We start from the raw sequence: 26,212 nt of genomic DNA, 5'->3' as shown, positions 1-26,212 counted from the left end.
TCACCAACGCAGGTTGCTCACAGACTCCAAGCGGAAGTTGCTCAACGGGCTCGAGCAGAACTCGAACGTGGCTGCGGGGTAACTGGTGACCCAAAACAAAATCCTCAAATGAATCTGATTCTGATCCTGAAATATGGCGTTATTTACACTTCAAATAAAATTGGAATTAGAAATGAAGGTCAAATGATTATTTCCGTGAGAACGGGACAGAAAAACGCGAAGGCACGCACGCACATCCTGTGGCCGTATTGCACTTTCAAAGATATTTATTTTTTTCTCCTCTGGGATGAACAGTCTCATATATGAATCTACGGTAAGGCTTAACATGATATTTTCAGCGTAATAGTTGTCATTTCCTCTAAAACAATAACCATACAAAATGAACATTAGCACCATATGTTATTATATTCATATTGTTCCCTAAAACAGGGCAAAAGGTACAATACTGGACATCAGCCTTGCTTATTTCGTTTTTTTTTCGCCTCTTCCCCATGAATGATTTACTCATGTTTTATAATACGTAACCACGACAAAGAAATCCCAACTATGTGCCTTTTTTTTCCTCCATACAAATCATACATAACCCAGAGGTTATTTAAATACACACCCACAAGCTAACACAACCTAGAAATTGAGGGAATATCAAGAAAAGCAACCTTTTTCCATAACGATTTGTAAATTAGCAGCAATTGACGTGACACCCGTCGTTGCAATATCAAGTCCACGTTCAGGTCAACTGTCACAGCCAAGTCTACGATCAGAACAAAAGAAAAGAGATACGCACAGAGAAAAGGACATATTGATGACAGGAAGCTACAACACATCAATCACATTCGATATATATAGACTTGTTTTGCTTTTTTAAAATGTTATTTCCATCTGCAGTTTGTGCTCCAAAATATCGCAGTTCCGTGTCCCGGATAAAAACAAACAAACAAAAGCAACTGGACGCATCACCGTGCGCAGACCTGCCGTGGCAAATCAAAATGGCACCGTAGAGAGTTGTGTGGTAGTGTGTGTGTGTGTGTGTGTGTGTGTGTGTGTGTGTTTCGATTGAGGTGCTGGCGCTTTTGAGCATAACATGTTGTTGTTGTTTTGGGGCCGTCTTGCTTTTGTTGCTCCTTGGGAAGCCCCAAAAGCCAAGTGTTAGCACCACTGGATGAGTTTGTTCAGCACCGGGTTGTAAATGCACCATTTGCTAGACTGTAACGGAAAGTCGAGACATCGGAGTGTGGCGCCGAGTCCACCGTGCCCCGCTGCCGCACATCAATGCACGAATCAAAGATGGCTGCTGTTGCAAAGCAGTTTCCTGTCGGATTCCAGATGGCCAGAATGTTTTGTGGAAGCGGGAGACCGACGCGTGGTCCAAACGATGGACGTTGGGCACTTGCGTGCCACGTTGTGTTTTGTGTCGCATTGAGGGTTTGTATCGTTACGGCGCGGGCGGGCGTCTCGGTTCTTCCGCAAGCGCGCAGAACGATGACGAAGCGGCGTCCCGGCCGACGGGCGGCATGCGCCCGGGAGCACATTTGGGGAAACAATGTTCTTTGGCAGTGGACCTCATTGCTCGGTGTTCAGTGTGCAGAGACCTGGCCTGCGGAGGGGAGAGGACGCAATGACCTGCAGCTATGAGAACCGGTGCAAAGGTCCAGGGAGGAAAAAGCCAAAAGTCAGCAGTCCATATCTGACCCTCTGGAACAACGGGCGCCAATGGACTTTGCAGAGCGACTTACTGGGCTCCGAGAGAAACACTTTGGTTCGCTTTGGATCCATTCAAACGGAGGTTGCATTTGCAGTGCGGCGCGGGGGGCGGAGCCGACGACAGCCTCCTCTTGCGAGCAGGAGAACGAAACTAGGCCAGGTGGGTTGGAAACCGAAATGGTCTGCACCAACGGAGCTCCTCGCTGGCCTCAAAGCTCGGCTATTCGTACCTTTTCTCATCTGCAAAAAGGATCTTGCCAAGCTTCCCATTTCACGGGTGCCAAAGTCGAGCTTCTTGAGAGACGAGCCACCGCGCCCGGTTTTGAAAAGGGCCCACGATGGTTCCCGACCTCTCATTTCGAACGCGCGTCGCTCGCTCACTTCCGTTTCAGCGTCGGGAGACCTTGCGCCGTCGCCCCTCTCGCCTCCACTAGGGGGCGGGCCGCGATGAAAAGATTTGCTGAATGGGCGGAACTGATGGAAGGTCGGCGTGCTTACGTTTCCCGAACAGCCGGATGAATTTGCGATATCGCGGCATAACCGAGGCTCTCGGTAACCGCCGTCAATGTTTGCGTTATTTACATAAAGGACGGCAGGAATCGTCGCCATGTGCAAAAGGCCCGCGCCCTCGGCCTGACGCGCTCCTCCCACATTGGCATCGGTCCCGGTGTCAGAAGGAGGAGCGTAGCACGTACCAGTCAGAGCGGTCCAGAAAAACGCACGAGACAAATTTCAGAATGAAATATTCATACGTTATGTCTGCGCGCATCCGCAGGCGCGGAGGCGTTCTTGTTTCTCCCCAAATAAATCATGACTGGCAGAGAAATGGAGCGAGCGCGGAGGGTCGAAGGAGGACGAGAGGGAGGAGCGTCAAAAAGAAGGCGCGCGAGAGCGGCCTTCAGAAGGACGATTCGTACTGCAGGAGCTCATAGAGGAGGGGGCCGTCCCTGTACCTGATGCCCACCGCGTTGGGGCTCACATACTGCAGCACGTTGACGGTCCTGCGCAGGCGTCGATCCACAAAGTGGGCGTCCCAGGCCGGGTAGCGCTTCCTGGGCATGTCTATTTTGATGAGGGGGCCTCGGGGCGGGACGGGCCGGCCGGACGCGTCCGGCGGCTCCGCGGACCTCACCTGGAAAACCGGAAGGCAGGAGGAGTCGGCGGCGCTTCGCTCGGACTCGGCTCGCTCCCCCGCCGGGCCCGGCGTGGGCGTGGCTCGAGAGCCGCGCGGGCCCGGCGTGGGCGCCATGGGCTCGGCCTCGGGGGGTAACGGCAGCCCCCAAAGCAACTCGGCGCAACAGGAGCTCGCCAGGAGCCTCAGCCGGGGGCCCTTGGGGTGCAGGACCCCGTGGTAGAGGACCATGCAGGCCACACCTGAGGCGAAGCACAGGAAGACGCTGCAGAGGGCATAAGAGGCATAGGCGTCGCTGGTGAGCGGGTCGCGGTATGCGTACCAGAGCCCGCTGAGGAGGGCGTTCTCCAACAGGACTACGGTGTAATAAACCGCCATTCGGAACCGGCTCCGCCCCTCCTGCACATTGAACCAGCAGAAGACGTAGACCACCCCGACCACCATGTTGAACAGCACCTCCTCCCACTTGGACATGCAGAAGTCGGTGCCGCCGTGGATGACCCAGAAGGCCATGGCGCACCAGTGGAGCACCACGAAAATGCCAAAGTAGATGTGGAAAACCGAAGCGAAGAGGGCAAACGACAGCACCCGCGAGGAAATGGTGAAGAGGCGCCAGAAGAGGTGCACCACGGCGCCGCGGTAGCTCATGCTCTTCTTGTCGTCGCGGGAGTCGCGCAGGAGCTTGTGGTAGGACGCCAGCACCCAGGCCAGGGACAGGAGGGAGGACAAGACCGAGGAACCTGACAAACACAAACAGCCAGTGATACTTTGTCCTTCTTTTTTCTTTTCGGGTCTCATCGGCGACATTTCCATCCCTTTTCTCGACGGTCTGCGGTCGCATTTGGGTCGCGGGTGTAGGCCGGAGCCCGTCCCGGATGACGACCGCGAACTCGACAAGAGTCCGTCGGCCTCGATCGGCCGCGCCGTTATGGCTCTTAGGAGAGGGGCGTCGCGCTTTCGTCACGGGGCTCTGCCAATGACGTTGAAAAACCACCTCAATGCCGATTGCCCAAAATGGGCACCCTCGGGATTTATTTGAAGGTCTCGGAAGGGAAGCGCCTTCTGGTTTTGTGCAAGCGGGCGAAGATTTCATGAGCGCCTTTTTCCCCGCCGCGTCGCATCGATGCGCACTTGTCGGTTTTGTATGAGTCAACAAGTTTGGCGCGCTGCCAGCCACACCCGGAAAACGCAGCTTCCCTAGCCGAGAAGCGCCGGATTACTGCCCGGGTATTTTCCCGCTCGAGCTTTCGTGGGCCGCCTAAAGTGACGGCGAGGCCCCGCCCCGAGTATGCCGCCCCTTATCGTCTTACACTGCTGCCACTCGGCCTTGTTGCTCTGGATCATGATGCAGAGCTGCAGCACCAGCTGGGGGGCGCTCTCCAGGAAAGTCTCCAGCAGCCGCAGCATGTTGACGTCGGCGTACTCGTACATCATGGCCCAGTAGAAGCGCCGGCGGTTCTCCTTCTGCCGGTGGCTTTGCACGCCCAAGTACATGGTGCGGACGTACCTGCGGAGACAGACGCAGGGCGCTCGGATCACTCCGACGCGACGCCGTCCGTTCTCATTGGAAAATAAGGCACGCTTGAAACTTTTGGGTTTTTGAGGATCTTTGTCATGACAACTCGGCGCCGGCTTCTCGACATCAGCTCGGCTGCTGTTTTGGCACGATATGACGCAAGCTATTTGATTGGAAAAAAAAAAAAAAAGCCGCACGTATCCTCTCAGCTCTGTGCGACAACGGTTACAAAACGCGGTCGCGGCGGGGTCGAAGTTGGGCCATTACGACTGGCGCTCCGGGCTCCGCCCGCCGAGGTAAAGGCCGCTCGTCTCTGACATTTTAAAATGTTAAATGTCGCATGCAATCGGAGAAAAATTCTCGTCTCGGTTCCATTAGCCTCAGCGTGCGCCACAGCTCCGGAGACTGACACCGAAAGGGTCGTAGGCCCTGAAGACTGGCTGGCCTTGGCAAAAAGCATCTGCAAATAGTCCAAAAATCGGGACCGCGTTCCCGTGACATGAAAGCGCGGTGTAACGGGCGCAACTGATGAAGCGCGATATAGCAGGAGGACGCCGTCCAGTTCAACAAACACTTTCAAAATCTGACAGAAAAATCAAGACTCGCTCCATCTCACACACACGCACACGCACACGCACATCTTGGCATCGTGTTCGCACTCCCGCCGTGTCTTTTTCCAAAACAAATAGCTGCCCGCAAATATTTCCACACACACACATCTCACTTGTCAGCTTTTGGCGAAAAGGGGGATTTCCTCGGCTGCGGCGGCCCCCGTGGACGCCGCCCCCCTCCCGTTCGCCCGCCGTCTTCCACGGAGCGCCTCATGAATTATTTGTGGCGCGATTGGAGCCTTTGGCTCACGGCTCGTTAAATCGCGAGTCGGCGTGTGCGTTTGCTAACGGCTCGCTGCTCCGAGCTCAGCCGTCTGCTGTCGAGACGGCGGCACCCGTCATCATCATCATCATCCTCCTCATCGTGACGACACCTCCACGGACGCGAGCTCTGCCCGCATGCCAACGGCAGGAGCCGCACATTTCAAGACCCCGTCAAGACCAAATGAAAATGCGGCCCGCGGGACGCGTTTGAAGATCGTCTTTCAAAGGATTCTCGCGGTTATCCAAAGTCGACTCTCGAAGCGCAGTCATGAAAACGTCTGAGAAGGCAACGCAGCCAGCTGCCCGACTGTTATGCCGACAGAAAGCTTCGAGAGGAATGTTTCCTCAGAAAACTTTCTCATTCTGACGACGAGTTCAGAGATGCAACGCGGCACGTTATGCAGCACTTTATTTTGCATTTTACTCCAGCGCTATTGCTGATACGGCGCTGGGTTATTCCCGCAAAAGCAGGAAGCCACCGCGGCCTCTTTTGCTCTTTTGGAGCCAAACTGTCGGGGGATAGCCAAGAGTGAAAGCTTTGCCTTCATGCTCCCGGTTTGGCAGGTGCTCCCCCCCCGCCGCCGCAGGAGGAAGGAGCAGATCATGTGGCGGATTAAGAAGAAAAGGCTTTGACCCACTTGCTTTTCAAAGAGAGCGTGACCCAAAAAAAGAAACGTGCACCATTGCTGGCTTTTAGTTAGCCATTGTCCACACTCAAAATAACCTTTCCTTTCCGTCTCGTCTACAAATAAACCCAAAGAGGTCGTCAGCCGTCGTTTGGTTGATGATTTGCTTTCACCGCTGTCTACAAAATGCTGCACGTGGAACCAATTGTTCTAAAAGCAACCTCTTGGCGCTCATCTTTCGCACGTCAATGGCGTTTTCTGCTAGCAGGGCCTTTTGTTGGACAGTCGTTTGAAATGCACAATCTTTGATTGAGATTTCGTAAGTAGTTGGCGAAGCCTCACTCGGCGTTGAGCGGAGTGGCGAGAGACCAAGTGAGCGCACGAGGAAGGAGGAGGGCGGCTAGGGTGCGATTCGGCAGAAGTGACGGTGCGATGTTGTGACGCGGGAAGCCGACGGGAGAGGAGGAGACGGTGGTAGACGCTCACAAAAAAAAAAAAAAAAAAAAAAGGCCCGGGGAGGACGAGCGGTGGGGGTAGGTAAACTAATCACGGAGCGTGCGATGCAATTTTCTGGCTCTGTGCCTCGCACTCGGTTTCCTCCCACCACGCCGCCTGACGTCTTGAGGGCCTCGTCGTCATCCTTTTACTATTCCGCTCACAAACACCGCCTCGCCCAGCTCCATCTATCAGGCCGCACCATTTTTTTTTCTTCTTGAAAATCGGTGTTTTGGGCCAAGCTGAGTCACCACCAAAGTCAAGATGGATCAGAAGCAGAAAAAGAACCAAGCGTTTTCCAGGTAGATGAGATTGCTCAGAATCTTCTTCCCCTCCCGTCACCCCACCGGACCCCATGCTGCAATCACAAGGCGCTGGAAATCGGCCACGCCTCTGCAAAGCCCAACCCGTTCATTAGCCGTCACATTGGATTTTTTTTTTTTTTTTTTGGAGGGAGGGGGGTGTCTTTCTCCACACTCTTCCTCTCATTTCTCTTCAGGATGCGCGCACACTCCTGGCCAACGAGGTGGCTCTCTAAAACGACCACGCCAAGCCGAAACCCCCGGCAGAACGGCGGCCAACGCGTACGTTTCGGGTCTAATGGAAGCGGAAACAGGGCCACGACACCGCAACGTCGAGGGCTTGCTAAGTGGCGGTAACCGGACTCCGACATGTTGCAGTCGGGCAAATGTGATGAATCGGAAGCGCGGCGAGGGACGACAAGGCGTCCATTTCGTTGAGAAAAACACGGCTACTCAGACCCAGACAAACCACGGGGAGGGCGTGCTCGTGACTTACAATACGCACGGGTGATGCGTACTTCATCTGCAAAATGACATCGGATGGAATCGCTCACTCGTTTCCAAAGCCATGGTAAGGAAGTCTAATTCATACGGCGCAAATCACTCAAACACATCGGACAGCGACACGAATTCAACTCAGCGAAGCAAATGCGGCGTTTCCTTCGACGGGCGAGCATGAGTCAAGACGGGGCGGCCGTCTGTCTCGATGAACCCACGCGGCCGCCGGGCGTCCGATTGGTCGGCAAACGCGTTGACAAGGTTCGCACGTGACCTTTTCGATGGAGCGACGAAAGCCGTGAATTCCGACCGCCTCGTTTCCTTTGCCCCGTACACAAACGTACTTGATGGAATCATCCAATGATCCCGACACGCCACCTGCACACGCCCGGTGGCTTCCACAAACAATTCAGGGAAACCATGAACGCGCATGTTTTGCTCGTCCGGACATCTGCCGCAGGCTAATGAGGTCGTTCGGAGCGCGAGGTCTCCTCCCCGATTCCGGGGAGCGGACCGCATCAAATAGCTGAGCGGCGGCTGACACACTTTCATCAAAGGCGGAGAGAGCGGCAGAGAAACGGCCTCGGAAAGGTTCACCGACTCGACGAGCGAGCGTAGGCCCGCAAGCGCCGCAGAGCGCAAACAGCACAAATGCGGGCGGGAAATGGATGCGGGTCAGAGAGGGAATCAAATGTGCTTCGGAAAATCAATCAATCGATCAATAACAGGAGAAAGCCCATTTTGACACTCACAGAAATCCGTAGCACAAAGCGCCGAGCTTTGTCTTACAAAATGCGCAAAGCTAAGGCATCATGCGAAGCGCCGGCGATATCGCCGTGCTAACTTCCGCACCCCCCTTGGAGGGGTCTTTTTGCGTTACGGCAACTCACTCACATTGCCGATAAATTGCTGGATTGCGCAGCGTTGCGCATCCCTTCCGAGGCTCGTCAAAGACGGCCTTCCCTTCAAACGGCCGCGTCCTATCGACTCGCACGCCTCGACGGTGTGAAGAAGGCCGAGCGCGCTGGGTAGCGCTCGGTCAATAAGTCATTAGCCGAGGCTTCGCTTGTCCGCGCTCACCTCGGGAGAATGGAATTGGCCAAACGCTAATTGTCAGTGGCAAAAACAAGATGCAAAGGGTGCCTCCGGTCGCAGGAGCCCCGTCGGAATTTAAGTGCGGGGAGTCGTGCGGACGGGAACGACAAAGACGGGACAACTGAAGGACGGCTCTGTTGCCTTCATCGCATTGAAAGTCAATAAATAAATAAAACGCACCGAGAAAACGGTTCCCGAGCCAAAGGCAGAACAAAAGACATCCGTCCATGTCGGCTGTCGGCTAAGTGGCGGCAGCGCGGCGGCCTGCCGGGTGCCGTCTCAGAATGACGAGACGGGCCGCGGGGCTTCATCAAGCTGCACGCACGTGAACCTCAACGGGAGGCCTGAGAGTCGACAAAAGGCTGCCATGGCAACAATATGTGAAAATGTGAACATCGGGCAACAGTGCCGGCACAAGGATAGTTTTTGATATGATATTCATTTGTCAATCTAATGACGGTGCTTCACCTGCCATGGACGTCACCGCACATCATTGCCCCGCTCCGTTTTACCCACAACCTTCCTTCCTGTTTTGTTTTGGTTTTTTTGGTCGCTCCGTACCAATTGAATGGCCATCGTAGGATCGTCATAAGAAAAACAGCTGAATAAAGCGTTTGTTGTCTCAGATCATTCGTACAGCACGAATATCTTTGCGGAGGATAGAAAATATATCGCCGCGAGCAACGCTATATTGCCTGCCTGCGTGTGTTGCCGCACCGTTTGTGTTCACGCCATTGCTTTCGGGGTTGCGGGATGCTATTGCACGTTAGCTAGCAAACTGAAAGGCAAAGCTACTGCGTGGGGTGGTTGTTTGAAATTCACAGGGTTGAAATTTCCCAAATGAACTTGAATGTCGCACGGTCCGCTAAAAGCATTGGACAATGCTGCCGCGGATGATCCCATTCCCAAAAGAAGGCTTTTTTTCCAGGGCGAGGGATCGCATTCAAAAGGCTCCGTGATTAGACGCCGCGCTAATCTGGGAGCGCGCGGAAACTCACAAGAGTGGAAATCCACTTAGTGCCGAACGTTTTCAGCGCCGGCGCAAAACGGAATGTGAGAATACGGCGGCGGCGGATGTTCAAAGTGGGTGATTTTGGCCGCGGAATGATGCCCGACCTTGAAATGCGTCCTTGCATCGGCATGCCGTAGTGTTCCCGGACAGCCCAGTGCGCCGACACTGGCCGCTCTTCGCCGTCTCCTCCAAACTAATTGATATGCGGGCAAAGGAATTTTCCGTTTCGGTGGCTCGTATCCCTTGAAGGAAGGCCGGACTAATCCACTCAGACACGCTGGCTGAAAATAAACCCACCGATGCTTTTCTCTTCCTTATTCCCCCCCACTCTTTAAGCCGCTGTTGAGGAATCATGAAAACAGACAATACTGGTCCGTCAAAGCATTGCGCTGACTGCTCGTACTCGATGAAAACAGGCCGTTTACACAAAGAATTCCGGGTTCGGTCGAATAACAATCACAATCACAATCACGCCATCTGCACCGTGAGGCGAACGTGCTAACCCGTCGCCCACCGTGCCACCCCACTGCTTTTATAACGCGATCAAAAAACGGAATTCTAAAGTTTCCTCAACTGTGGCTGCACTTTCCAAAGAAGACGATTTATGAATCTGCTTACCAAGCCCAATGGGGTTGACAAGAAAGCACGAACGATGGATGTGGGCCAGAATATGAGCCGGCCTACATATGACGAAATGGGTCAAGCCGCACTCGCCCTTCAATGATGGAGCCTGGCAGCAAGGCGCGGCGCACGCAGCCCGAATCAACGGGCCCTCTCTCGACTCCGCAGGCGGCCAACTTTCACCTTTAGCTGTCTCGCTCTGTGCCAAAGTGGTCTTACTCGTGAGGACACGGAGGATACCGAAACATTGACCTTGAGCTGGATGTCCAAAGTATCAAATGAGTGCTCAAACAGCTTGCCCCGCAGGTCAAGTGCGGTAGCGCGTGTGGAGAGAGCAAGCGGGCAGGAGCCGACCATAAAAAGACGCAGTCGCGTGCATGCAGATCAAAACAAAACAAAAAACCAACAACAACAAAAGAGAAAAACATGAATAGAAACAGAATCAGCAAGCGCTTTGCTATTGACGGATGATGCAAGCGATGCAGTCGCTGCAGCTGCCAACCAGGCCTGCCTGCCTGCACGCACGCACGCGCACACCGCACTCTACAAACAGCACAATACTAGAAAGTCAATAAATCCTCATCGCGACCCAAACGTCCATGCGACAAATCGAAAAACGAAAAGAAAACAAGCAGACAAACAATATTTTGGAGGGGGAAAAATGTAAAAAAACATTGAAGATGCCCAATTTGTTTTACTAGTGATATACTTTTAAACTAGCTCTATTACTTGTCGTTGTTTTTGTTTTTTTGATGTGGTCATTGAAATGTAACTGAAATGAAACAACTCTCTCTCTCTTGATGTCAAACGGCTCCGGAAAAAGGACGAGCAAATGTAAAGTCTCGTTTGGCGGTTGTGCCTCACACCGTCTCATCCCGGTGTGACGCACGCACCCCTCGCATGTGACGCCCATGCTAATGTCTGTCCGCAAGGCCCATCTGTGCTTAATATTCCCGCTGGCGCGTCTGTCTGCTGGCCTCGGCTCGAGAAGCTGCCAGAGTGCGGCGTCAAGGCGACATCGACGATCAGCTCTTTCATCACGCCGGCTAAATATAGCAAGTCAAACATTCCTTGGCCAAGGCGACGCCTGTGAACAAAATCAGCCGAATCGTGGACCTTAATTAACGCTGCTTACCGGAGCCCCGAGCCACCGTGATGTCATTTTCAGTCGACAGCTGGAGTGACAGTACAAGTCAAAATGGCCACCCCCTCCGATGGCTTAAAAAAAAAAAAAAAAAAAATTCTTCTACAGGCCCCAGGTGGCCAAGCTGCGCAGACCAGAAGGAGAAGCAAAATGTCCATCGGATGCAAATTCTTTCCAACGCGTCGCTGCGGACAGCCTCAAAAGTATGCCGGCGACCCGATCGCCGAGCCCATTGGGTGTCGTCGAAGCGCCTTTGTAAAAGCAATCGGCGGGGCTCGGTGCGCCCGTTGTTAATTCGGTGTGAAATTGCAGCTCGCTGTGTTTACAGGAGCCGCGTCGACGACGACGACTCCTCCCGCCGGCCCACTGAGCCGCTCGTGGCGAGATCGCGATACCGTAATTGCCAATTATTCGGCGTTGCCGGCCAATCGTGACAAATTGGAAGGGAAGAAAAAGAAGGTCTCCCCCGGGCGGGGCCGCTGCGCTGGGGATTTCCCCTGAAACTTCCCTCCTCCGCAGTCACGTTCGGGTTCGCGCCGCTGAAGTCGGCCATCGCGCCGCCGGGAGACTTGCGGGCGTCGCTGTGCAGCATAACGGGATTAAAAGAGGCCAGCGGAACGCTCGCACATCAAAAAATGGAATAAACATGGCGGCGCGATGGCGGTCTGCGGGCTGGCCGCAATGCACGCCGGGAAGGCGGATGATTGACGGTGGAGGTGAAGGAAAATTAAAAAAAAAGGGGTCATGAGACGTGACTCCTGTCGACTCTCGAGCGCGATTTCCTCTCCTAATGAAGTCGCAACGTTCCCGCTAAGCGATGCTGCTACCTGAGATGCGAGCGGCAAATCCGGGCAGGGAAAAGGAGCCTGTTAGTTAGCGAGCTGACGTGCCGCAATGTTATGGACAATTCGGCGTTGTTGATCTTGTAATGGTTTTATTCTTGCGTTTGTGTGGACTTCCTCTTTCACTCGGAACAAGTGCCTTTTTTCAAATCAAATTTTACAGAAGCAGATTGCATTCAGTTGAAAATAAAGCTTTTTTGGTTGTTGTTTTGTGCAGGTCAACTATTTGGTTCTGCCTCCTGTTCATGTTTGGGTGTAATTGCACGATCAACCACTAGACGGTGGCACTCTACGGTGCTCGACAATCCATTTGAAAGGAGGAAAAGGAAAACGGGGTTGCAATTCAGCTCAGCGTCGTTTCTCCTGAAGATTGTTGGGCGTGCTGCCAGGGCCGCTGTCTGCCCCTCGGGCGCGATCCCCCTGGCTGCCCGCGGCGGGGTCAAAAGCCGCTCACGTCAGTTTAGCTCGGCGAGAGTTCAGCGAAAGGCTAACAAGCCGATATGGAGATGAGTGGCCGGCCGCGAGACCACCATCAAAAAGCAACGGTGGGCGAAGAAGACAAAACCTTTCGGCGGCGAACGCCGTCAGTGGCGAAATGATTCGCTTCAGAAAATATTGGCCTCGGTTGAACGCAATCCTTGCTCCAAATGTGCCAGGACTGGGACCGACACCAATTTTGACCAACTCGAAGGGGGAAACCTCGTCCGCCGGAGTCACAACATGCAGCCGCCCTCTCCTCAATTGTGCGTAGGCAAATTTGGATTTGGAAATTTTAGAAAATGCCGAGGGTTGCGGAAGACACAATGACATCATGTCTGTGTATTGGGTTGGGCGGGGGGGAGTCGCGTAGTATCGTGAACTGCGTGAGGACAAATGCTCCGTCAGGAGTGTTGCAATACCGATATGATTGGACTCTTCAATGCAGCTGGGGGAGGAGGGTGGGCGCAGAGGGATTTGAGGACAGCTCACGCACGCACGCACGCACGCACATTTACTCCCCACACAAGCGCAATGGCGCACTTATTCACCGTCGGCGTATGGAGAGAAATGCGAGTCTCCCCCTTCGCATCACGCCCGTGCACGACACAAGCACAGCGAGGGATTTTGCCCTCGAGCGCACCGATGCGGGTTATTCCAGGTGACGGGTGCGCAGGCGGCAGCCGACGCGGCTCTTACCTCCACACCTGTCCCATCTGAAAGACGTGCAGCACGCTCTGCCAGAGCCAGACGGAGAGTCGGCAGCATCGGTCCCGCCGCAGGCTGGCGGCGGCCCGGCCGCTGCTCAGCCCCTGCACGGAGCCCAGCGCGCCCTCGGTGTAATCCTGCACGAACCACCTGAAGCTGAGGATCTGCACCAGCACCGAGGGCACCAGCACGAAGAAGAGCGTCACGGCCGACCACAGGAAGTCCCGGCCGCGGTAGTAGTAGGCGGCGAGCCACACGTCGCTGCCCACGTCCCAGAAGAAGACGAGCAGGGCCAGCACGATCCACAGACAGTCCAGCCACAGGCGCTGCTGCTCCTCGTGCGGCGGCGCGGCCGCCGCCTCCCGGCGCCTGGCCCGCAGGTAGTGCAGGCAGGCGCTCCGGCAGCCCCAGTAGCACGACGAGGTGTTGCAGCAGTGGCAGATGTGGAAGGAGCTGCTGCTGTCGGGCCCCTCCTCTCCCGCGCCCACCGCCTCGTCCAGGTTGCGCAGCTGGGCGAAGCCGGAGACGAGCCCACGGCCGTCGGACTTGGCTGCCATCTTGCCCCCGGTCGCTGGCCCCTCTTCCTCTTCCTCCTCGTCCTCGCCCCCCTACCGACGACGCTTCCCGGACACCTGTTTTGCACCCGCAGCCGCGGAGCCATCTACGAGCCGCCGCAGCTCCCCCAGGCTCCGGGCTCGGATGGCGCGCGCACGCCGCCGCCGATGCAGCGCATGGCCCCCACCCACCCTGCGGGTTCGAGCACTTTTGAGCCGACCGAGAGTGATGGAACAATTGTTAAAGGTCCATCTCATTCGACGGCCCCCCTCCCTCCTCCTCCCCGTCCTGCTAATGCTGCTGCTGCTGCTGCTGCTGCTTCGGCCCTCCCCGCATCCCTCCTCCAGCTGCAAGCCACCGCTGCGTCCCACCACTGGCCCTCGCCGACGTCATTCATCCCCCAACTCTGCCCCCTCCCATCCCATACCGATTCTCCCTTTCAACGCGGATGCCATCTAGCGTCTCGTTTCAAGTCCCCATGCAGCAGCGGAGCACGCCGGGGAGCAGCACAAGTGTTCCCTGCGATATCCTGGAGAGAAAATGTCGAGTACCGCTCCTGTCAATAGATCGCCATGCTGCTGTCTAGTCCGATTGCTTTTCACAAAATGGATGGCAGTTTTCTTCAAGCGCTAACCAACGTACTAAAACGTGTTCTTTCCACTTTGTCTTGATTGTCTCCATGACATAAATGTGCATTTATTTCAAAATCATCACCACAGCTCGCATTATCAGAAAGGTTGTGCAATGCTACACCCTTGTGTCCAAAATCGGTATCGCCAGAGCTACAAGAAATTGGTTGTAAACCTGCTTTAAAAAACGGAACTGTTGGCAAGGATTGTAGGCGAGTGTAAAAACGAGTAATTCAATTCACTAGTTCATATTAGAACCGTTTTTTTTTTCCGTCGCGAGTTTCCTTCGGTTCCTCACTTGTTTCCAGTCGGTGTTGTTTTGGAGGGACGCGCGATCCCCGTTTGTGTCAACAAGGAAAACGGTCAAGTCATTGAACGAGAAATGCGCATTAACATTATCCACACGGGTGTGTTTTCCGTGGAAGTTTGCGACACGCGCGATTTCAGCCTTAGGTGTAAACTATCGCTTATTTGTGTCGCCCGTTTCCGGTTTTGATCACCGCCGACTAGCTTGTTCGCTTTAGCCATTTCGCTCCCGGCCGTAGCTAGCGCTAATTGCCAGTTGGATACACACACGCACAGTACCGCGTTCGTGTGTCTTTTGTACCTGTCAGCGGTCAGGCGTCGTCATGGAGTTCGCCGAGCTGATCAAGACGCCGCGGGTGGACGGGGTGGTCCTCCACCGGCCCTTGATGCCCCCAGTGGAGGGAACCTTGTGCCTGACGGGCCATCACCTCATCCTCTCCTCCAGGCAGGACAACACGGAGGAGCTGTGGCTGCTTCACTCCAACATTGACGCCATAGAGAAGAGGTAACGGCGGCTCGTGGAAATACTTCTTCGCAGTCTTCTCTCGACAGCGTCCTGTTGAAGATTGAGTGAAGAATCTCTTGCAGGTTTGTGGGCTCTGTTGGTAGGATCATAGTCAAATGTAAAGACCTCAGAGTGATCCAGCTCGACATTCCTGGGATGGAGGAGTGCATCAACATCGCCAGCTCTACAGAGGTAAAAAAAAACTAAACAAAACGACAAAGAAAGACAAGCTTGAACCAAGTCACGTTTTGCTCCTCTTTATTGCCGTCTAGGCCCTCTCGACCCTTGATTCCATCTCCCTGACGTACCCTTTCTTCTACCGGCCCATGTTTGACGTCGTCCACGACGGATGGAATTGTTTCCGTCCTCACGATGCTTTTAAAGACCTGGAGTCCATGGTAGGGCATCCATCGCACACCTTACCAGCCCTGGCTGCTCAATAGAGAGTGTTCGGGGGTCGCCCTTCTGCTCAGCTGAGTCACCTTGAACAAGACAATGAGGAAATATTGCAATTAAAATATTTCCAAGTCTGCGTACAGCATATCTATTTTTAGACGAGCAGGACAAATAACTTGCAGTTAAGGAGTAAAAGGGATTTGTTTATGTCCGTTGTATTTTTGGGGGTTTGTTTGTTTGGGGTGCCAGACTCTTTATCGCCGCCTTTTTGACATTGAGAGCTTCCTCTTGGTTACTGATGAATGCAAAGGGCTACCAGTTTGATACACAATTGATATCTTATTAGTCATTCATGAAATTCAAGAGTGAAAACACTGAACACCTTCATGGTTTCTCACAATAATTACACTGGTCAACAAATAGATTATATATATTTTTTTAAATCATGAGATGCTTTCTAGATAATTTTTTTTGCGTATATCCTGACTGAACTGGTCAATCGCAAACAAATTTCCCTCGCATACATACGAGCCGGTCTTGTCGAGACGCAACGATCCTGTACCGGCAGGAGCGGGCTTGTCCACCGCATTTCTCCTGCAGACGGACGAGTGGCGGCTGAGTGAAGTCAACAAGGACTTCAGCGTCTGTCCGTCCTATCCTCCCCTGGTGGCGGTGCCCAAGGGCATCGACGACGAGGCGCTGAGAACGGCGGCGAAGTTCCGTCACGGCGGCCGCTTTCCCGTGCTCAGCTACTACCACAAGAACAACGGCATGGTGAGCAAACTGCTGCGGAGAACCGACCAAATCTGACAGCTTCTCGCTTCCTCTTCCCAAGGCAACCGCCGTGGCCATACTTAAGAGCAGTGCGAGTTGTCCGTTTCTCCCGACTGACTATCTCGCTGCGGGTCGTAGGTGATGATGCGAGCGGCTCAGCCTCTCACCGGCACCAACGGGCGGCGGTGCAAGGAAGACGAGAAGCTCATCAACGCCACCCTGCGGCCGGGCAAGCGCGGCTACGTCATCGACACGCGCGCCATTCACGTGGCCCAGCAGGCCAAAGCCAAAGGAGGCGGCTTCGAGTCGGAGGCCAACTACCCGCAGTGGAGGAGGATCCACAAGGCCATCGAAAGGTGCGCTCAAACCCGAGGTCCGAAAGAGGCTTTTCCCGTTGCCTGCCTGTTGCTCTGTCGTCTTGAAAACTCACCTCAAAGGCCGTTTTTCTCGACTCAGCAGGAGACCCCGCGTCGTCTTGGCGCTTCGCGGCGTTTCCCGTTTTGTTCCTGTTAGCGGTCTTTGTTTCGTGTTGGGCACTTTGGACTTGGCCGGGGGTGGTTTTTCTAGCGCTCTAAAAATGAGGTGGACCAGCGGCACGATGGCAAATCAACGGCTTAGCGCGCGCTCCGAAACCTGAAAAAAAAAGCTCGCTCTTAGGAGCGCCGGCAAACAAGGTTGACTTCGAGCCTCGTCGCCTCAGCAGGTCCGGCGTTCTGCAGGAGAGTCTGATCAAGCTGGCGGAGGCGTGCAACGACCAGTCGCACAACATGGACCGCTGGCTCAGCAAGCTGGAGGCCTCCAACTGGCTGGGGCACGTCAAGGAGATTCTGACCGCCGCCTGCCTGGCGGCCCAGTGCATCGACAGGTTGGGGCGGCCGGCGTTTTGATTTGGCGTCGGGTCACGCGTGACTCGTACGTACGCCGTGTCCCAGGGAGGGCGCGTCCGTCCTGGTCCACGGCACCGAAGGCACGGACTCCACGCTCCAAATCACCTCCTTGGCTCAGATCATCTTGGATCCCGGCTGCAGGACCGTCCGAGGCTTCCAGGGCCTGTTGGAGCGAGAGTGGCTCCAGGTGAGCGCCACCTCTCGGCGAAGTCGCCGTTTGGAACCGCGCCGGCGCCGACGCCGACGCGGGGCGGCCGTTTCTCTCTGCAGGCGGGTCACCCGTTCCAGCGGCGCTGCGCCCAATCGGCCTATTCCAACGGCAAACCGCGCCAGGAGGCTCCCGTCTTCCTGCTCTTCCTGGACTGCGTGTGGCAGATCCTGCGCCAGTTTCCCTGTTCCTTTGAGTTTGGCGAGGCCTTCCTGGTGCTGCTCTTTGAGCACTCGTACGCTTCCCAGTTTGGCACCTTTCTGGGCAACAGCGCAGCGGAGAGGTAAAGTTTGTTGTTCTTTCCGGCATCTCATCATCCGCCACCTCCGTTCACCGATGGACTAATACTGCATGGCTGCAATTGCTTATTGATACTTTGTAAAAATCTGCCACCCCGCTCGGAAGTCTTCCCAACTCTGACAAACAATCATTCCGATGCCCGCGCGTAGCGACACGTATAAGCCGCAGAAATATGCTATCGCGGCATCGTGAAGCCTTTCTGCACCGTGACAACGCGGCACTCTCCTCTCGGCGAAAGCGGCCGCACGAGCACAAATTTTGCCCAACTTGAGTGACGAGTCGATTGTACCACCCCGGCGGCGTTTGAATCAAACATGTCCTGTGTACTTTGCCGTCCTCATGAGCAAATGTCATGTTTGCGTGGTAACTGAAATGACACCGCGGGCTGCAATCCACTTAGTTAGCATGCGGCGACTCGGTTCTCTTGACGCCTCCTTGTCACCGTCGCCCACAGGGCCAAACTGTCCGTGTCCGACAAGACGGTTTCGCTGTGGTCGTGGGTGAATCGGCCCCAGGAGCTGGAGCGTCTGGCCAACCCGCTTTACGAGCCCAACGGTTTGGTCATCTGGCCCTCGGTGGCACCGCAGAGCCTGCTGCTGTGGGAGGGTAAGACGCCTTTCCCATCATGCCCCGCGCGACCCGGAGCAAGGGGTAGAGTGAGTGAACCGCTCCAATTTAAGTTCGACTTAACGTTCGTCCCCTCACTAGTAAGACTACGAGTGGGCGAAATGTCAAAGTAGTTGTGGGGGGGGGGGGGGGGGGGGGACTGGCCAGCCATACACAGCCCTTTGCGCAACATACTCTAGTGTTGTCATGAATTGCTTGTGTTTGTGTTCTGGTTACCAGTAAGTCGGACGCCACCTGACACACTCCGCTTGCTGGAAAAACACAGTTCGGATTGTTGCGTGCCTGCGAGCTGCGATTAAGTCAATAAAGGCATGCGGGCCGAGTGGAAATTATTTTTGTGTTGTTTGATTTGGACTTGAGTCACATTTATCCAGAGGCTTTTTGTTTCCCCCAAAATAAATAAAAAGAGAAGAGATTTTTTTTTCCCCAAAAGTTCTCATCACAATTGATGCGTGGTCCTCTGCGCTCGTGCCTTTCTCACTCACCTCCATCGCGGTCTTGAATTCCAGGAGTGTTCCTCCGCTGGAACCGCTCGTCCAGGTGCGCGGACGAGGCCCACGAGGAAATGCTGCACATCATCGAGTACAACAAGGAGCTCCAGAACAGAGTCAACCTCCTGCGCCGGCAGCTGGCCCAGCTGGAGACCCAAGATCCGCTCCTGCAAACGCCCTAGAACCGCCGCCGGGTAGAGCGCGACGTGCGGACGTGTCCCGGAGCTTTTTGTCCCTGACCAAATGAACTTTATTTGCTCCTCTAAAAAAAAAAAAAAAAAAAAACAGACATTCCTCACATTACACTGGAGGCACAAAAATAGTGATTGATCAAGGATGTATTGAGGCTTCTCTCCTGCAAAATAAATACAGCAATAAAAATCTCCCTCCACCGTCAATTTCAAATGCACCGGTATGCAGAGCAGTCAGTGTCCCCCCCCCCCCCAAAAAAATATACACCAGAAAAAAAAATAAAAAATTGCGAAACATGCGAATAAACGAAACATTGCGACTCCTTCTGGCATGCACATCTTGGCCACCAGGGCGCAGTCTAAGCCCGTCCAAACAAAGAAGCGTCCCCACTATGTGAGCTGCAATATGATTGGTCTTTTTTTTTTCTCCCCTAGTGTGAGATTTGTGTTGAACTGGCCATTGCCTCAACGGTTAGGTAGAACACGGTGACTACTGATGCTAATCATGAGCCCTACAATGGCGTTTTCCATTATGTGTTTGCGTGAAAGTAGCACGGACATTCTTAAGGCAAAGTTGTTTACGATCCACAATGTATTGATCGGTTTGTATCGTTTGACAGTAGACTCCAGCTTGAAGCCTTGAACTTTTTCTTTGGCCGCCAACATGATGGCTTGGCTCTCACGGCATCACCGTACAGCACTCTGTCCTTATTTTTGTTTGGTTTGACCGGTTCAAGCCAAACATTCTCCAAAATGATCCCTTTTCCTGCTCTCGGTGTTGCAACTCGACTCATTTAAATGTGGCGACTTTACATTGTAGCTTAGAGTTGAATTGCATTCATTGCCCGTTGCTATAAACGCACTTACTGTAACAGTGTAGCACAAGATTCCGTTTATTTCAGTGAGCCACCATGTTTTTTGCCAATTTCGTTCTTGTTTGCGCAACAATGGAACAACCAAGAGAAGTCATCGTACTCCCGTGTGTGTGTATACATATGCAACGGAATTATGCATCATGTTCATGTCCGCTTGGCTTTGTCACGGTTAATAAAACCAGCAAGTGATTCAAATTGTCATTGAGCGATATTTATTTATTTTTGAGATGAGGCAAAGCTGCACGGGTGTCATCAAGGGTCTTCAAATATATTGTGCGGGTTTTTTTTGTTTTTTTTTTTTTGCATCAATCACAAAAATTTGATTTCGGTTTGTCGACAGCGGCGGTTGTTTAAAAGTGCTCGTCGAGCGATTGGACCACCACCCCAAATATTTGGCCATGTCTGCGTCCACCGAAACATCGGCCAAGGTGACGGCAGCACGGTATTAATAGTGGCACATCAGCTGGTGCGGTGGCCCTCGTGACCGCTGCCGTTTACGTCACAGCCGTCCTCCGCGTACAAAGAAGGACTGCGTGTGACTGTGTGAAGGTCACCGCACCAAACCCTTCTACAACTTTGTTTGGGGGGAACTGTGTCGGCTTACTGATTAACTCGAGTCCCTTTTGAGTGAGGGGGAGAGAGAAAGATCGTTTTTCCTCCTCCCGCTACGAGAGGAAATGGGTGTGCCAGTTGATCCGCTCACATGCTGGCACGGACCTTCTTCACACCCCTTTTTGGTTCGCTCACTTACCACTTACCTGTCTCGTCTCTTTTGTTGTCCTCGATGGAGTGGACTTCACAAAGGCCTTCTTTTCAAACATCACCTGCCCAGCTCCGATGAGGCTGGGAATCGGCAGCATTTTCCACCGACTGCTTCCGCTTCACAGTACGGAGGTGCGGGCTTCCATTCCAGCTGCGGCCTTCCTGCGGGGAGTTTGCACGTTTTGCCCGTGCCTGCGGGGGTTTTCCTCCCACATTCCAAAAACACGCCTGGCAGGTTAAGTGAGCATTCCAAATTGTCCCAAAGTGTGACTGGTTGTTCATCTGTGTGTGCCCTGAGATTGGCTGGCAACCAGTTGAGGGTGTGACCCGAGACGGTTGGGCGAAGCTCCGGCACGCCCGCGACCATCGTGAGGACAAGCCGTTTTCGGATGATGGATGGATGGACCCCAATTTTGCTGCTGTAGACTGCAAAGTCCCCCAGTGTGGGACAAATAAATGTTATCTTCTATTCTCAAATCAAAACTATCGTACATCTGCCAGTTTGTGATTTTGCCTTTGTTTTGGTTGTTTTAAAGTTTGAGGTGTCTGTCACAAAAGCCTCCAAAATAGGAGCATCCAAGTTTCCACGCTGCTTGACGTGTTTCACAGAAAGCTTGTTTTCAACGTTTTCTAGTCAGAAACCGTGTTTTTTTTTTTTTTTTACTGAACCCAACCTGTGCTCTGCAACCAACGACTGTGAGTGGTTCAGTTCAGCGGCCTTTAAAAGTGGGTCAAAATGCTCTGAAATGGCAAGGCCGGAGCCCGAATTCGACTCCGTGGACACGTACTGTGAAAGCGGACGTGGTCAGTCGGTCACCGCGCCGAACCGATAAAAATAAACCGAGACCCGGAAAAAAAGCGTTAGCTCACCCAATGGAAAGCCCCCTTTCCAGCCACGTGGGCGCGAGGAGGGTAAACAAGCAAAAGCCCCCACGGTGCATTGGCGTCACGTGGGCGCGGCCATCCTCCAAGGCCGGGCCGCACCTCCGGGCGCTGACCAATCAGCGACGAGACCGGCTTCCGGCGAATGCAGATGGCCCCGCGATATATAATAGCAGCTGATGCAACTCTGGCTCCAGATAACACCACGAGCATCACAACACGCCACGGGCAGGGCCACCCACCGAGCTCGTTTTGAGGAACACCAAAGCCAGTCCAACTACGTCCAAACTGTGGTGAGTACGCTCGAATCGAATAAGGACCACTTGCGAATCGAGAAGCGTCTGCCCGGGCGCTCGCTTGGTTTTGACGCGCTCTGCCTTCGCCGAGAGATGCTATTTAACCTAGATAATAATTTATTATCGTTAAATGTAACCCTTTTTGGTTCTCACCTGTTTATAAAGGCCAATGGCATTTGTGTTTTATCCCCCGGCTCCGGACTAATCCGAGCTGAGAGGCTCATTGCCATTTCAAAGCACTTCCGGTTGTCGACGTCAACATTTCTGGTTCCAAACGTAAAGCGGCAGCCGCGCTGTTGGCACACCAACGTGACGCACATGGCGTGGGGGGGGGGGCTCGGGTGCCCCACGTCAGCCTCTTTTGGTGCGTCACTTTTATTTAAACGCGGACACAAACGAGCTATTGCCCCCACGAAACGGAGAAGAACACAAAGGCAGCGCGCGCGTAATGGGTTTTTTTTTCGTGTGAATGGCTACAACAAAAAAAAACCGCCCTCGCTTGCTGATTGGACGCCGCTGAAGGCAGGGCAGGGTTGTATAAAAACTCTGCAAGTTGCTCGCCTCTTTCCTTCTGGGAGAGCTGCACGGTGAGTGTTTCGTCCTTCCATCGCAACCGTGTCATCGGGATGTGATGAACAAAGAGGATTGCAACGATTTATGAGAAGCAAAAAGTGCTCCACGGCGCTGTCCTCTCAGCTAAAAGGTGTATGCCGTTCGCGACAATTTGCATGTCAAAAGGAAGGAAATAGCTTCACATTTATTGACGTGTGTCCTTAAAATGCACTTGAATGTAATCTTGTGACCATCGAAAGGATCAAACAATTGATGGATGGATGGGTGATAGTAAGTCCTGTTTCTTTTTTGCTGAAATAGAAGAACCTCCACGTCAATGTCAATGTGTCATGTACCACATCCTCAGGATGATGTAACCCAAAATTTCCAGGATGACGATATCATTGTGTGGAAATCATGATTATCTTATGATCCAATGGGGGGGGGGGGGGTGTAAAATAATGGAACATTTCATGACTTCAACTTGTGGGATTGGAAAATGTGTCCATTGAAGACATGTTGTTGCTCACCAAATCAAGTGACTTCATTTTTGGCACTTTGGACGTCCATTTTTTTAATCCAACTAACTAATGCACTAGACATACTGTTAGGTGTTATTTTTTTTAGGGGGGGGGCAGCTAGGGGGGACTTGGGAGTCAATTTTGTACTTGTTAAAATAGCCTAAATACAGGTGCCTTGTCTTCACTATTTGCTCGTTGGTGAGTGTGCATGTTGTTTATGCCCCCCCCTTTTTTTTTCCCCTGCGGAGTGCCAGTACGCTTAGTGTTTGCATTCCTGGCAAAGCGATTCACGGCCATGCGCACAACTGGGCCTTTGTTGACGTAAAAGATGGAGCCTCGACTGCAAGCACCATCGCGTGGCAGTCGAATGGGTTTTCCGGCTGAAAAATGGGACCAAGTGTGATGATGAAATGTGACTCAACCCCGGCAGGTATCCAGCATGCCCGTCGTCAGAACCCTCAGCAAGGTGGCCAAGCAGGCGGCGGCGGGTGGCCCGGCGTGCGGCTGCCGACCCCTGGCGGCGGCGGTGCGCGGCATCAGCTTCTCGCCACGGCAGGTGACGTCCGACGCCAGCTTCCACTCGGTGTCCTTCTCCGAGACGGACCACCCCAAAGTGCTCATCACGGGTGAGCGGGCCGAACGCGACGGCAGACCGGTCGGATCATCTCGATATTGTTTTCCGTGGACAAGTTAGATGTTGACTGCGCACAATTTGGTCTTCTTGGCTTGACCGGTCTTGCAGGTGGTCTGGGGCAGCTCGGCGTGGGGCTCGCAAAACTCTTACGGTGAGAAGGCTTGGCCGGAGCTTTGCTGTTGTTGTCGTGGTGATTTTAACGTGACTCGTTGCTCGGCAGGAAGCAGTTTGGAAAGAACAACGTGATTCTCTCCGATATCAGGAAGCCCTCGAGCGACGTTTTCCACAGCGGTACGTCAACTCACTCCCCACCTTGTCGCACTGCGGATTGATTGAGCAAGAAGCGAGCCCTTTCAGCTCGCGTCAGTCGGCAAGGTGACAGTTTGTCAGCGAGCCGACGTGTCCCAAAGATGGATTGGATGTGAAATCAAAATTGTTCGTCCTTTTTTTGTGGCATATTAATTTCTTCCTCTGAACCGAGGGCATATTCGATTCACGCTGTCATTTTTTTTAACGCATTCAGTACCAGCCAATTCTGGACCAAGTCTGAAAAGACGTTTAAAAACGTCTTTGGGAGTGAATGAGTTAAGCCTCCGATGAATTGACGGATTTCTTTCCTGATGAAAAAAAGCCCCCAAAAAGCATTGCGGTTCACACACGTCACGTTCCTTTGCCACGGTCAGGCCCGTTCATCTACTCGGACATTTTGGACTACAAGAACCTGCGGGAGATCGTGGTGAACAACCGCATCACTTGGCTGGTCCACTACAGCGCCTTGCTCAGCGCCGTCGGCGAGGCCAACGTGGCCCTTGCCAGATCCGTCAACATCACCGGTGAGACGAGCGCCGGCACGCGCCTGCCGCCAAAGCTTTTTCTTTCTTTTGGCTGACGGCTCTCGCTCGTCGTCGTCGTCGTCAGGTCTCCACAACATCTTGGACATCGCCGCCGAACACGGCCTGCGTCTGTTTGTCCCCAGCACCATCGGTGCCTTCGGACCCACGTCCCCGCGCAACCCCACGCCCGATCTGTGCGTGCAAAGGCCCCGCACCATTTACGGCGTCTCCAAAGTCCACGCCGAGCTCATGGGTGAGGTAAGATGAATGAGGAATGCCCTCGCTCTCCTCAACGCTCGCCGCGGTTCGTGTCGTTTTAGTTGATACGTTTGAAAAAGCCTGTTGTGTTGAAAAGGTAACGCTTCAGTGTAGAAGGAAACGTCAGTGCCCGGAGAGTCCTTCCCACCATTGAAACTGCTCAGACTTTAGGGAAAACGATGTTGCAATCCTATCACTCTGTCACCGTAACACAATGTAGACACCCCCCCCCCCCCCCTCCTCTCCGCAGTACTACCACCACCGCTACGGCCTGGATTTCCGCTGTCTCCGCTACCCCGGAATCATTTCGGCCGACTCCATGCCCGGCGGCGGCACGACGGGTGAGATTAATTTTAATCGACGTCTAGCCCCGGCGGTTCATTTTGAAGCCTGCCCGCCGCACACTCGAGTCAATTCGTCGCCAATTTTCGCGGCCCCTCCCAGACTACGCCGTCCAGATCTTCCACGACGCCATCAAGACGGGCAAGTTTGAGTGCGTGCTGCGGCCCGACACGCGGCTGCCCATGATGTACATCGACGACTGCTTGCGCGCCACCTTGGAGGTGTTGGAGGCGCCGGCCGACGCGCTGGGCATGCGCACCTACAACATCAACGCCATGAGCTTCACGCCGGAAGAGCTGGTGCAGGAGCTGCGCAAGCACATGCCCGAGCTGCAGGTCTCGTACAACGTGGACCCCGTCCGGCAGGCCATCGGTAAATTTTCGGTTAGCTCAGCCGCAAGCGGAGCGGTGGGGGGGGGCTACGTATTTGGCACTTGGGCCGTATGTCAAAATGTGCCTCGTCGTTCTTCCCTCGCAGCCGACTCCTGGCCGATGGACTTCGACGACTCCAACGCCAAACGCGACTGGGCCTGGAAGCACGAGTACGACCTGCCCGAGCTGGTCCAGACCATGCTCAACTTCCTCAGCGGCGAGACGCGCATGGCCCGCGTCAGCTAGCCCCGAGGTGCCTGAGCTAAGCTAACACGGCTTCTTGTACATAGTGTATAGAATGACCAAAGAGGGATTGCGGTTTCAGTGGCCTGTGTACATAGTTGTTTCACTCTCTTACTTTTCTGCAAGCCCCCCCCCCCCCCACCACCAAGGCCTGTCATTGCTCCACCGCGCCCAACCTGCGGATGAGTGGGGGTGGAGAGCAGTCAGGGGACAACCCGTCGCCTGCACGGGGGAAAAAAAGAAGTTTTTGCTGCATCACCAAGCGTTGCCTAACAAAAATTGCAAAATTCTGTCAATTTTCAAAGGAGGAAACTTTGCATGGGAAGAAAGAAAAAAAATACAGAGTTTGACTTGTGTGGAAATTGACCATACACTTTGCGAGTCTTTGCAAACGTACGCCTAACTGGAGTAGCTCGGTGATTGCTTTGGATTTAGCGGGGTAAAAAAAAAAAAAAAAAAAAACGAGTGGTGGGGGGGGGGGGTGCACTTAGAAATCTAATCGTGTGCAGCGGGGCAAGCGGTGGAAAATCGTTTTGGAGAATTCTTTGGTTTATTCCACAGCATAATTTATTCTTTCTATCGGTAGCCATTGAAAGTGCTTCTTAAATATTCTTTTATTTTGGGCAACACGGCACGACACGTCAGCGTTGTACCGACAAGGTGTTTGTTTTTGAGAAGAAGATCCTTTTTTCTGCTCATGGGTTGAAAATAAACCATATTTTTTCCTGCA

At 53.6% G+C, this 26,212-nt stretch overlaps 3 protein-coding genes and 1 long non-coding RNA gene across 8 annotated transcripts; 2 read left to right on the top strand and 2 right to left on the bottom strand.

The window, feature by feature from the left end:
* Positions 1 to 248: 248 nt before the first annotated feature.
* Positions 249 to 13,843, bottom strand: xkr6b (XK related 6b). 3 transcript variants are annotated; one of them, XR_015097582.1, is made up of 4 exons: positions 13,036 to 13,843; positions 4,144 to 4,340; positions 1,734 to 3,573; positions 249 to 1,626 (listed from the first exon to the last, which is right to left on the bottom strand). XR_015097582.1 is itself a non-coding variant. In XM_086099804.1 (4 exons), exons 1-4 carry the CDS (start codon positions 13,599 to 13,601, stop codon positions 2,628 to 2,630), a joined length of 1,629 nt encoding a protein of 542 aa, XP_085955930.1. In that variant the 5' UTR covers positions 13,602 to 13,842; the 3' UTR covers positions 249 to 2,627. The 3 variants fall into 3 exon arrangements, 2 of the variants coding, with proteins under 2 accessions (XP_085955930.1, XP_085955929.1); XM_086099804.1 differs by having other exon boundaries at positions 249 to 3,075; positions 3,156 to 3,573; positions 13,036 to 13,842; XM_086099803.1 differs by having other exon boundaries at positions 249 to 3,573.
* A 118-nt stretch (positions 13,844 to 13,961) lies between these two features.
* Positions 13,962 to 19,989, top strand: mtmr9 (myotubularin related protein 9). Of its 2 annotated transcripts, none has more exons than XM_086099806.1 (10): positions 13,962 to 15,039; positions 15,123 to 15,231; positions 15,312 to 15,437; positions 16,036 to 16,209; positions 16,348 to 16,565; positions 16,913 to 17,074; positions 17,142 to 17,283; positions 17,367 to 17,587; positions 18,059 to 18,210; positions 18,741 to 19,989. In XM_086099806.1, the coding sequence occupies exons 1-10, from the start codon at positions 14,858 to 14,860 to the stop codon at positions 18,902 to 18,904; spliced, it is 1,650 nt and encodes a 549-aa protein (XP_085955932.1). In that variant the 5' UTR covers positions 13,962 to 14,857; the 3' UTR covers positions 18,905 to 19,989. The 2 variants fall into 2 exon arrangements, with proteins under 2 accessions (XP_085955932.1, XP_085955931.1); XM_086099805.1 differs by having other exon boundaries at positions 16,910 to 17,074.
* On the bottom strand, positions 15,281 to 21,596 carry LOC147187337 (uncharacterized). Its single transcript, XR_015097583.1, has 4 exons — positions 20,547 to 21,596; positions 18,717 to 18,984; positions 15,964 to 16,184; positions 15,281 to 15,521 (listed from the first exon to the last, which is right to left on the bottom strand). It is a non-coding gene; the product is annotated as an uncharacterized LOC147187337 (long non-coding RNA).
* On the top strand, positions 21,561 to 26,212 carry tdh (L-threonine dehydrogenase). Of its 2 annotated transcripts, none has more exons than XM_086099810.1 (9): positions 21,561 to 21,725; positions 23,232 to 23,427; positions 23,544 to 23,586; positions 23,656 to 23,726; positions 24,119 to 24,268; positions 24,354 to 24,526; positions 24,777 to 24,867; positions 24,971 to 25,240; positions 25,346 to 26,212. In XM_086099810.1, exons 1-9 carry the CDS (start codon positions 21,612 to 21,614, stop codon positions 25,483 to 25,485), a joined length of 1,248 nt encoding a protein of 415 aa, XP_085955936.1. In that variant the 5' UTR covers positions 21,561 to 21,611; the 3' UTR covers positions 25,486 to 26,212. The 2 variants fall into 2 exon arrangements, with proteins under 2 accessions (XP_085955936.1, XP_085955937.1); XM_086099811.1 differs by lacking the exon at positions 21,561 to 21,725 and adding an exon at positions 22,285 to 22,431.

The sequence above is a fragment of the Hippocampus guttulatus genome, chromosome 20, assembly GCF_054856545.1.
Source record: "Hippocampus guttulatus isolate MCC_2025c chromosome 20, RoL_Hgut_1.0, whole genome shotgun sequence".
NCBI lineage: Eukaryota > Metazoa > Chordata > Actinopteri > Syngnathiformes > Syngnathidae > Hippocampus > Hippocampus guttulatus.
This window is presented reverse-complemented; position numbering and strand designations above follow the sequence as displayed.